The 11,608-nt window shown below is 45.1% G+C and overlaps 1 protein-coding gene across 2 annotated transcripts; it reads right to left on the bottom strand.

The window, feature by feature from the left end:
* Nucleotides 1–480: 480 nt before the first annotated feature.
* etv5a (ETS variant transcription factor 5a) lies at nucleotides 481–11,327 on the bottom strand. 2 transcript variants are annotated; one of them, XM_080902803.1, is made up of 13 exons: nucleotides 11,188–11,327; nucleotides 9,504–9,644; nucleotides 9,236–9,329; nucleotides 9,102–9,149; nucleotides 8,744–8,794; nucleotides 7,101–7,224; nucleotides 6,706–7,008; nucleotides 6,290–6,600; nucleotides 3,796–3,858; nucleotides 3,381–3,449; nucleotides 2,996–3,165; nucleotides 2,802–2,909; nucleotides 481–2,458 (listed from the first exon to the last, which is right to left on the bottom strand). In XM_080902803.1, the coding sequence occupies exons 2-13, from the start codon at nucleotides 9,549–9,551 to the stop codon at nucleotides 2,228–2,230; spliced, it is 1,620 nt and encodes a 539-aa protein (XP_080758929.1). In that variant the 5' UTR covers nucleotides 9,552–9,644; nucleotides 11,188–11,327; the 3' UTR covers nucleotides 481–2,227. The 2 variants fall into 2 exon arrangements, with proteins under 2 accessions (XP_080758929.1, XP_080758930.1); XM_080902804.1 differs by having other exon boundaries at nucleotides 2,808–2,909.
* Between the last annotated feature and the right edge of the window lie 281 nt (nucleotides 11,328–11,608).

Here is an 11,608-nt window from a genome sequence, read left to right as displayed (position 1 = left end):
GCCGAATGAGAACCTATACATTTTTATTAGCACAAACAGGACAATTGTTTAAACTAGCGATGCGGACACAGGTTAAACTGCAGATTAAATAAACTTCATGCAGACTTGTCTGAATTCTCAAGTTGTACTGTATGTTTTTTGTACACAGGTCTCAATGGACTAAATATTTAACAAATTGAATAACAGATTACCAAAAATGTTCAAAAGCCTTAACCTGAAATATAGCATTGAAAAAAAAAAAAATGCATGTATATCTTTGTCTCCTTTTTTCATTGCTCAAAGCACATTTGGATTAAGCAAGTAATCATTTACCAAGAAATGCAGCAGAAAGAGTCAGGAGAGGCATGTGACTCACACATCAGCCAGGTCAAGCAGTGACTGCCAGACCACCACAGCCAGTCAGCTGACTGGCTCATTGCAAGTAGGAGTAGGAGTGGGTGGATGGAAGGAGAAGGGAAAAAAGAAGAAACACACCACAAGTGCAGGCAGTGAAGCATTAAGGACTGTTTATTGTACCCAGTACAGATTATCAGAAAGCCAGCAGTGTAAGAAACACATCGTGAGGGGGGGGAGCTGAAGCCTGTACAAGTGCAGACAAACCCTGTGCCTGAGTTGCATTACGTGATAGAACACGTGTTCACTTTGGCCTTTGCTGGTACTCTGGCCTTTATACGCATACATTTTACAGGCAAGATAATATCTCAGCCTTTCTCCAACCCAACACAAAAAAAAAAAAAGAGTAGTTGTAGTCTGCAGTAGTTGCATCACAAGAAAAGACTTTTTTGTTTTGTTTTTGTAAAAAAAAGGTACATTTCTATTAGAGCCAAAACTATACAGCTTATACATTAAAATCAAAACAAACGCAGCCTTATAGCAAAAATATATACTTTATATAAGTTTGTCTTTGCCCCCATTCAGAAACAGATAAACACAAAAAACTGCAGAGAATATCACAAATATCTTCTTTGTCCAATGACAGTAAAGCAATATGTTAGTGGACACAGTCTTGAACAGATTACACCATGCAAAGAGAAACAGAGGTCTCCTGCTGACAGCTTGTGATTGGCAGAGGTGTCAAATGTCCAAGTTTCACCTCTTTTCTTTCTTTTTTTTTTTTTTTGCATGCAGCATCCTGATGCTCCTGCCATACTGGTGCATCAGAGGAACTAGTACACTGCCAAGGAAACATTAAGCACCCAGACAGAAATACAAAAAACAATGAGCAATGTGACCATTTATCATACAACTTCTTAGGCTTAAAAAAAGAACAGAAAAAAAGGAGATGGGAGTTCTATGCTAAAGTTTGAGCAATACAGACCCAGCAGTGATGAACGGACATGAGGAGTGTACTGTATAGACCGTAGGCTCTTACTGTGGGGTGCAGTCTTTAAAGGGAAGCGGATACAATCTCTTACACGGGCAGAACAGTTAAAGAACATTTACACGAGAGAGCAGCCCAACCAACTGACTAGCCTGAAATACAGCAACGCCTCAGAAAGGACCTGAGAGTTCTGGGTCTCTGAAGTCTTAACAGAATCATAAAACAGCTGGCACAAAAACAAAAACAAACAAGGTTGTCCTATCTACAGAAATGTTTTCAACATATGCTGTGTGTTTTGTCAATCAGTTTTAATGCATTTAAAGCCCTTTCACGGATCTCATGGTTCAAATGTGGTGACATGAATAACTTGGGGACCATAAAGGCAACTATTAAGAAGTTTAGAATATCTCATTAGATTCGTCATGTTTATACTGATTGTTTTAAGAAGAGCAGATTGTCACAAAATCAAAAGTGTAACAATTTTTTTTCTCCAATCTCTTACAAAAGGAGGGGTGGGAGATCTATCAGTCCACCTAAAGTTGGCTGCCTGTGGCCACAATTCATTTGGTCTCCACAGCAACAGCAGCCTATCTTGCTGAGTAACCTAGTCCAGTTCACCATCACTGGTTTTACAACCCTCTCTTCTCTTGTTCTCTGATGGTGCAAGTAGGGGAGCCTCGCAGGCCCCCCTCCCGCCCTCTCCCTTCATTCTCAGCTGAGGAGCCAACAGAGTTCTATTTTCCAGCGAGCAGGAGAGGGAACCAAGAAGGAGCAGAGTGCCAGGATGTTGATCCAAGTAGCTCTGCAGCTCCAGCTCTGGATTCTAAAGACTGGGCGCCGACAGACTTATTGGGAGTGTTTGCATGTACATGTGTGTTTGTGAGTTGGGGAACCCCCACTGCTCATTTAGTAGCCGTAACCATCTGGAAAGGGCAGGCCTGCCACACACTGCTCCCCGCCGTCCAGCAGGTAGGGAGCAGTTTCGTCATAGTGAGTGAGGGGCACGGTGTCATCGTCGAGCCCCGGCAGGCTGTCTGGGTCAGCCTTAAGACTGGGCCTCTGTTTGTCGGGGAAGGCCATGGAAAACAGAGCCTCGGGGTCACACACAAACTTGTACACGTACCGCTCACCAGCCACCTGAGCAACGAGACAAAACACACTGAGATCAAATAAAGAGCTTTAGATCTACAAACGTGTCATTTTATTTGTACAAAACCTCTGCGCTACTGAGTAACCTGATTTAAAAAACTAATTCAGCATTATTCTGTGTTTTTCAAATTAAAATATAAATGATTTCTGTTCATTTTAATGCACTAATTCAAACTGAGTCAGACAACATCAAACAAACACACACGAGAGCCTATTTACCAGTGGTTAAGATCAGAGGATGGCTCATGGTTGTATTTAAATATCAACGTCACTATATTAGCCTCATTTAGCACGCAGCTGCTGAGGGAAGAAAAAAAAAAACTGAACGTGCCTTTACCTTCTGCATGATGCCCTTCTCATAGTAATAACGCAGTGAGCGGCTCAGCTTGTCGTAGTTCATGGCAGGTCTGTTCTTTTGGATGCCCCAGCGACGAGCCACCTACAGACGACAAGAGACAAATAAAGACTGTAGATTACAAACGTCACAAAGGATGTTAGTAATGCTGCACAAAGGCGAGGACTGACCTCCTCGGGCTCAATGAGCTTGAATTCCATCCCACGACCAGTCCAGGCTATGAAGTGGCCGTTGGCTGGGTCGTCCAGTAAGGTGACCAGGAACTGCCAGAGCTGCAGGGAGCCGCGGCGCTGATAAGGAGGCCCATCACGATAGACTGAAGGCTCCTGTTTTACTTTACCTGTGAGCAGGAGAGGATGGAATTGAAAGAGGCCGAAGGGGAACCAAGCAGGAGGGAAAAAAAGAGAAAGGCTCAATCAGTAATGTTCTCCAGCACAGCCACAGTGTGGTGAGACATTCCTGCCAGATGGTGAAGCGCGCTTGTTTATTAGGCAGCGTGTAGAAAATTCCCACTGCTTTAAGGGCGTATAATACTGCTTTTGTTTTTCTCCTTACCTTCTAATCTTTCAGGAACCACGCATGTATCATCAAAGTACAGCTGAGCATCTCTGTCAAAGGAGAAGCCTGGAACAGAAGAGAAAAGAAGAAATCCAGCAGATGAGAGTGAGTATATTTTTGATCTGATATGAAGGCCAGTGACCATGGTCAGTCCAGACATCCAAGCTTAATGCAAAGCAACAGAACTGAGCTGCTTGTATGGATGTAGCGCACTAAGGCCTTGGTGATATTAGAAATGTACTGTGCATGTGCATCTGGATTGACTGATAGATTCACTTCCCCATGAATGCTGCTGACCGCTCTTTCCACCTCATGCTGCGCTTTCAGTGGCTCAGTAAGTCGTGAGGGTGAGGGTCACAGGAGAAACTTCACATGTGAAACGATTCAAAAGCAGAGAAGAAGCTGAACTTACTGTCATGGTTATTTTGGTAGAAGCTTCCAGCTCTCCCGAACGATGACTGACAGTTAGGCACTTCTGTAGACAAAGAAAATACAAGACTAAATTTAGACCAGAAGCACCCTCGTTCTCACATCAAACATCAAAATCCACCTAACAACTGATGGATATATTCAGGCCACTGTGCACAAAGACACACGGCTTTGATGCTGTACTTCAGCAGAGTTGTGGTTACATTAATTTTGTCCAGGCTAAATTAATGTATTACTGTATTTTCGCTCCACTTCACACATGGCCTATGTTCATCTAGAGGTCCAACAGCTGTGCAGAAAAATGCATAGTCTGCTTACACATTTGAGTGGGCTAAAGCCCAGATCAGAGCACACTGCACCGCACTCAACATCCCCTGCATGTCCTCCAAGCCTTTAAATAGGATTAGCACCATGGTGGCTGTATTAAATCTCAATGACAATCAAGTTACGCCAGTTCCTCCCCCTGAGGGGTCAAAGCCTGCCTTCCGTTTTCAGCATCTCTGCAGAGTGTACTAACCATCCACACCACAACCTCCATTGCTCTGTCTCCTGTCTGCTGATAAGAAAACCAGACATCAATCTTAAACAAGTGTTTCTTAAAGGAGCTCTGCAGCTGCTGTTATTAATAACATACATAATCTTTAAGTAAACTGAAGGTGTGCTTGCAACGTGTGCAAGCTAGCATCAGTCAAAAGTGATGCATGACACCGTCCACCCGTGAGACTCGGGCACATGCAAGTATTAATATAAGTGACCTGGACACGAACCAGCCCCTACCAGATACCTGTACCTGTCGTAGTCAACTAGCATTTCTACTCAAATGCGATTTTCCTGTTCATAACATTAACTCATTCACTGCCAGCCATTGGCAGTGAATGAGTTAAACCCATTGACTCATTCACTGCAATTGACGGCTATAGACGTCAATGGCAGTGAATGAGTTAACAAGCAATGTGACTATAGCCAGCTAGTTGCATAAATCTTGGGATTTATGCAATGGCTAGTACCATTATTATCAGTTGGCTGATAATAATCTGGACATGACCAGCTAAGGTTCCAGATGACTTCAAGAGTTTGGATTAATTAACGGAATTTATCCACTCAAGACAGTAGTTTGCTGTGTGAGAGTCCCAAATGTGGCATATTAAAAGTTACTTATCCCATTGTAGAAAGCCACTAATTTCTACTTGCAAACAGGCAAGCCAGAGTTGGCTAACATTTCTCAGAAGAAAATAGCACTAAGCTCAATTTTGATCCCAAAAACAAAATAACTCCATGCACTGAATGTCCTTTTGCCTTTCTGACCACTGCTTTCCCTCGACATTCATGTGATCAAATTCTTGTTTGGCCTGATGAGCTTCAATACATAAAACTAGCTTTCTCCTGGATAAACATTATGTGCCAAAGGAGACAAACTGCTCAATACCAATGTACCAGCTAGCTAGCTTAGCTCAAAAGCCAGCAAAATACTATCTGACACTATATTCACTTACATATTTATGTATGTTGTTTAGTGGAGGAACACAGCTCATCTGAGGAAAATCTATCCTTGACATAGAAGCGACTCTAAAGCATGTTGAAGGCAATTGAAAGAGTTGGTCTCCTCTCTCGAAAAGACTGGAGTCTTTCTATGGTTTGCAAACGCTCAGAAGAGAATAAATTATATGTAGATATGCCCAACATGAACATGTCCCCTCCATCTAGAGATATGAGGGGACTGTGACGTAGGTATTTAAAGGCTATAAGAACCTAAGAGGATTTGTCATTACATCACAGTCCAGCCAGCCAGTGATGTGCCCGCACACAGAAAAGGAATACAAAGTGAGTGACGGGGTAAAGATAAAAAAAATAAATAAAGAGTTGCCGAATTTCAGGAAACAGGGATGTTAATGCAACAGAGCAGGGATAACAGCTGGCTGTGTGGGCGTGGGGTCGCTCTGGTTTGTTTGAATTAAACCATGTGAGCAAGCAGCCTCTGTGCCCTCACTCATAGCGATACTTTTTTAAAGAGGAGCAGCATCATTTGGCCTCAAGCTGACAATTTCAAAGCCCTTAGAGCCAACTTTGCTGTCCGTTTTGGGCACTGGCCCAGATCCTTTCCAGGTAGGCTCAGTGAAGACAAGGTTCTCTGCACCTGGCTGAGTGACCCACTTATTTCTCTCCCTCCCTTGGAAGCTAATGTTGAGCTAGAAGAGCCACTTTTACTGGCACGACTCTGGCTTTGAGGATAATTGTGTGTTTAAAATGAGCAGCCGTGTCCAGACCTCTGCTGCATACTAAAACTAACAAGCATGTGCTGATGCCCAGAACAAACATGGCCAGGCACATTCCTCGCTCTCAGTTGGCCCTACTTGCAGTCCTGAACAACTGCTTTCACACAGCTTGCAAATGATGCGCAGAGAAAGGTACCCAGAGAACTCGACAAGGAAAGGTGATGAGCGCTTCACATATTTTATAAGTGCTGCCCTTTGACTCACCGGAATCGAAGCAGAAGTCTCTAGGCTCCTGTTTGATAGCCATGGGGTGGAAAGCTGCCTGACGTGGAGGGCCCGGGGGTCCCATGGCGGGGACACCCTGCTCTGTGTATCGTGGGTCAACGAGCTCCTGCTTGAAACCCTGGGGAGGCACAGCCACCAATGGCTCTGACATCTGCCTGTGGTATGGCGGCCGGCCATCGCGTGGCAGGCTGTTGGAGCTGCTGCTGGGGGGCTGAGGCAAGAACTGGGGGCGCCCTTGACTCTCAGATGGGGGGAAAAGTAAACATGGTTCTGACATCTGCCTCTGGAATCTACACACGGAAGAAGAAGTAGAGAGACGATGTAATAAGTAAAGCAAAAAATAAATAAATCAAAATCACAGAATGCAACAGCAAAGTTCATCTGTGGAGGCTCACCTGTGCTCAGGTGTGAAGCTGTTGGCATCCTGGCTGACAGGGGCACAGGGCACGGCAAAGGGTGGGCTGTGGTTGTTGACTGGAAGGCCCTGCGCGTTGGGAGGGGCTGTGCTCGCTGTTATAGACTGCTGGATGTGCACTGGACGAGCGCCTGGGGTTGGGTTAGCTACATGGGAGTGCAGAGGGGGGGTCTGTTCACTCAGTGGGTGGGTTACTGCTGTGCTGGTGGGGCCACAAGGAGAGACTGGTGTGGAGGGGGGAGTTAGTGGCTTGAACCCGGGAGTGGGCTTCCTGTCGCAGGCACTGGGGATCAAGAGAAGGGACGGAGGTCAACATAAAACTGGCTAGAAATCCTTCATTTAGAGAGGGATGTGGAACGTAATGACACAACATACCTGTAGCTATAAAGGCACTTCTCTCCGTAGGGCATGGGACTCCTGTCCTGGTGACAAGGAGAAAGCTCTTTGGAAGGAGTCAGCTCTCGTTTGATCTTGGCTGGTGGCGGGCCATGAAACATCACTAGACAGGAGGAGACACAGAGACAAGGAACACGACTGAGTGCATTAGATAAACTCCAGATATGACCTAATTGAAGCCATAAGCATAAGTGCAGCAGTTCTCTTAACCAGATTTGGAAGCGAGGGATAAATGGATGCATGGACAATGTCTGTATTCCCCCGACTGACAGAGCCACTTAGCAGCTATTTATCATCTGCCCTAATGACGTTTGACTGAAAACAACCATCTATCCACCATCACTAGGTAGCATGATACTAACTGCGCTGTACACACAAAAGCTATCAAACCTCTCGTCTGATTCCCATTACAGCTGTCAATACCCATACTGATGAATCAGTGGAGCTGTAATGTAATGGCTGTGAATGATTTTCATTCTCCTGTGCTGTAACCATTAGACACTAGCTGCAGCTTTCTGCCGATCGGCCGCCGTTTCCGGGGCGCCACATAATAGCCAGGCAGAAACTAGATCCCCAGGCACAGGGGAGCACAAGCCAAATAAATCACTCGGCGTGCTGATGGACCTGTGTGGAGATAACAATGGGCACGTGAGCTCCCCCGAGTGCACTCTGAAACTTGAGCAAGCGAAGGAGCGGCTCACCGTGTGATGTCCTGCCGACTTTGGAAAGGCTGGTTTCGCTGAACTTGTGCGAGAGAACAAGCTGCAGCCTGGCAACAACAACAAGTGCCCCCCTCTCTCTCTCACACACACACACGGCATACTGACAGCACAAGGTCAAAGACTACGTCACAGCGGCATTTTACAGCGCTTACAACACTGGATGGAGCCTTCTATGAAAACTCATCAATGCATCGACCTCCATTTTCTCCACCTCTGCAGGCTGGTGGACCACAGAGGCCAAAACTGAGAAAGGCAGCCCTGACAATGAGACATTAACCACACCCTGTCTACACCTCCCACACGCTGGACCAAAACATAAACTCAGAGATAGGAGAACTGGAGGGGGTACTCCACTTGGACATATATACACTGCCTCAGTCCTCTGCAGCTTTAAAATGACCTATGAAGACAGTTTGAAAGACATGATTTGTGGAGAGCAGGACTGTAACAGGCAGCTCTATCCACTGGAATCTAGCCCACTTCAGCAGCAGGGCCTGAGTGCGGGAAAGTGTGAAATCAGATTAGGAGCTTGGCTCATGTGATGCCCCATGCCAATCGGCTGATTAAACTCAAAATGGAGGAGCGGGAGAGAGGGAGGGAGGAGAGAGCAGCTTTTTCCCAGAGCTGTGTTTTTGAAGACAAAGAGCGATGTTAGTGAAGACGTTCTGACAAAAGACAGAGACATGAACGAGCAAGAGGGGAAAAAAGACAGTAGGAGGAATAAGACAGATCTTTAAGACGCAAACATTGCAGTTTCAGTTGGGTTTTTAAGCCTGAAGTGCCACCGCTGCAGGACTCTGTGCACAGGTTTGCCCAGGCTCACTAGTTAGAGCCAGGACGAATACAAGACTGTCGACAACAGTAGGACTCAGAGATAAACAACAAATATCAGGTACTCACAGTTATCTGACTGGAAATCTGGGACAAACTGTTCGTCATCAGGCACCTGGGCTGTAAAAGCACAGGAAAAATGTAGCATGTTTTAGAAGAATACACACATCACACAGTAAGTGTCCTACTCTCCAAAAAACATGAAAAAAAAAGCCCCATGAAAAAAGGGTCTGAGTCAGCAGTTTGCACAAGTCGTACTTTGCTCTGAAGGTTAACTCGGAAACAGTTAATCTTTGATGTTATAACTTTACCAATTTCATCCTGTTAACTATTTGGAAACAAAGTGGCACATAACACATGACTCTACTGATGTAACTTCTACCAGAAGAATTGAGGGTTTCTGAGCAAAAACAAATGGAGAACAAACCTTCAGCGATCCAGATCTCCTGGAGCTGACTGAGGTCTTGGAAGAGTTCTTAAAAAAAGAAAAAGAAAAAAGATATTAATCATAAAGTACAGTAGCTTCTATCTCGAAATGCTGATCGACACCAATGCTGTTACCTTCCGTGTCCTGGGCGAGTTCCGTGTCAATAAATTTCCTTTTCCTATCGTTTAGAGGCCTGCTGTGAGCTGCTTCCTCCAAATGGGATTTGTGCTGTTGGAGAGGACAGAGACAAAGAAATGCGAAATGTCACGCAGCACCAGAAGATAGGCGATGGACAATGCAGATGATCTACTATCAGGGCAGGTGCGTGTGGCGGGGGTGGGGTCCAATCATGATGTCGAGATAATGTTTGAAAGTGTGATGAGGCTGTGTGTGTCCACTTACACTGGGTGGGACCATAAATGGGACTTGCTGGTCATAGAATCCGTCCATGTTATCTGCGTCGATTAGGTGGGGGCTCACAAAATTAAGGGGAGGGGGAGGTATTCGCTTTAAAGCGACAGCGTCGAGCGACTTTCTGGGTCACTGGAAAACAAACAGCATGTGTCACAAACCTGCTCGGATAGCCCTGTTCTCAGAAGCACTGACTGTTACGGTCAAATTTTACAATCTGGTACACCTTGTTGTCATTTCTGAGCTCTGACTTCATCTCACAGGAATGTATACGTGTACTTGCACTATATTCTTGTGCCCTTTATCTGAACTACAAAACAGCTCTTTGAACCACAGAGGCCCAATGTAAACACAATCATTAAAGAACACATGTAACATGGTTATATAAGCCACACTCATTGACCATCTGTGGGCACTACTTTCCACTATAATCAGCTTGGAGATCTTGAGTAAAAGACTTGGAGAGATGTCTGTGGCATGCTTTAAATCTCAAAGCTTACTGAATGAGATAGGAAAATGGGCCAGTCACAGAGCTGATTAGTGTCTTACAGAAGCTTGGAGCTATTGTTGGGTGACAATGGTGGTGTTCCAATTGGCAGAAGCAGAGCTCCTCGCTCCCCTGCGTCCAGTATCATCCCGTTAGTGACACTAGTTCCCTTTAAACAATAACACTGGGCAGGAGCGCTGCCCTCTGTTCTCCCTCGGCACACAGACATGACTCACTCCTCTTATCTCCCGTTAATGGATGACGAATAAAAGGATAGCTGCTGGGCAATAATTACAGGCGCCCAGCACAAATAGTACCTTTAACATTAGAACTCACTGTACAGCATGTCACGTGGGACTTTTGTTCAACTTTAAGCTAAGTTGGCGCATTTGTTTTCTCCATTTTGCCTCCGCATTCACACTGATTTGTTAGACGAAGTGAGAATTTAGTTGTACGCACGAAGCAGGCGTTTCAAATATTTTTATTCAGACAGTATACTTGAATATTTCTTTGTCTTTATAGTAAGCGCGCTGTGTCGAAATTAATACATACAGCGTTTATTACCATCGTTAAGTACAGCGGCATACCGCAGTCGGTTTTGGCACAAGGCTGGTGCTCAGAAACGTGAAATACGATGTGCGACATAAACATGCCAAAACCAGACAAATTTAAGCAGCTTTAGCAGAACTGAAAAAAAACTTAAACTCTCATTCGGCGCATTCCAGACCTTTCCCTAAAAGAAGAAAACATATTTTGGAAAACTTTTTGCACTTCAGCCTTGACCGGGGACTGGGGGGCTACGCTCACCCGACACCCCCCTGCTGCCGCCTCCTACCCGCCCTTCCCCCACCCACCAAGCCCTCCCTTGTTTTACTCAATGGTGTGAAACTCGATCCGTGTGGAAAAAAAGCGGCCAGTCCATTCATAAAAATAACAAACAGTCGCCTGAGCGTGCTGATAAGCCAAAGCTAACATCCACGCAGATAAACCAGGGGTCAAATCCAACACATGCTGGGTTAAAACAACACGCACAGCGACTCTATTTCACTCGGATATAAGTAGATATAAAATGGTTAAGATGGCGTTGCGCTCGTTCGTAGTCTAAAAAGAGCATTAGAAAAACATGTACCCATACGAGGGATTCGCAAAAGCAAGGTTTTTTTTGCCAAAATAAAAATTGTAGCCTACCTTGTTTGTCTATATATATATATACGTCCCCTTTTTCGAAACAGTAAGATAAAATATCCAGAAATAAGAAACAGCGTGTCGAGAATCCTGTATTCGCCTGCGTACAGACAGACTGATGTGTCCCCTTCGACTCGCAAAACTTGACTGAGCTTTTTTTCTTTAATGGCCCGGTCGATTCTCCCCTAGGCTCGAGCAGCACGCAAGAGACGCACTCTGATTGGTGGAATTAATCTGTCCGTTAAGTAAAGAGCCAATGGTTTCTCCGGAGCCATGACTTATACATGAAGCTCGGCTTGGCCAATCACAGCGCAGTGATGGCCTATTTTTTATGAATGGCTGGATTTCATTCACATTTTTTCAACCATCAATGCCAAGAGGTGTTTGTTAAAGGGCCAGCTGCAGTGGAAATATACAAAAAATC

The sequence above is a fragment of the Rhamphochromis sp. 'chilingali' genome, assembly GCF_963969265.1.
Source record: "Rhamphochromis sp. 'chilingali' genome assembly, chromosome: 14".
Taxonomy (NCBI): Eukaryota; Metazoa; Chordata; class Actinopteri; order Cichliformes; family Cichlidae; genus Rhamphochromis; species Rhamphochromis sp. 'chilingali'.
The sequence above is the reverse complement of the archived record's forward strand: the minus strand, read 5'-3'. Positions and strand labels throughout refer to the sequence as shown.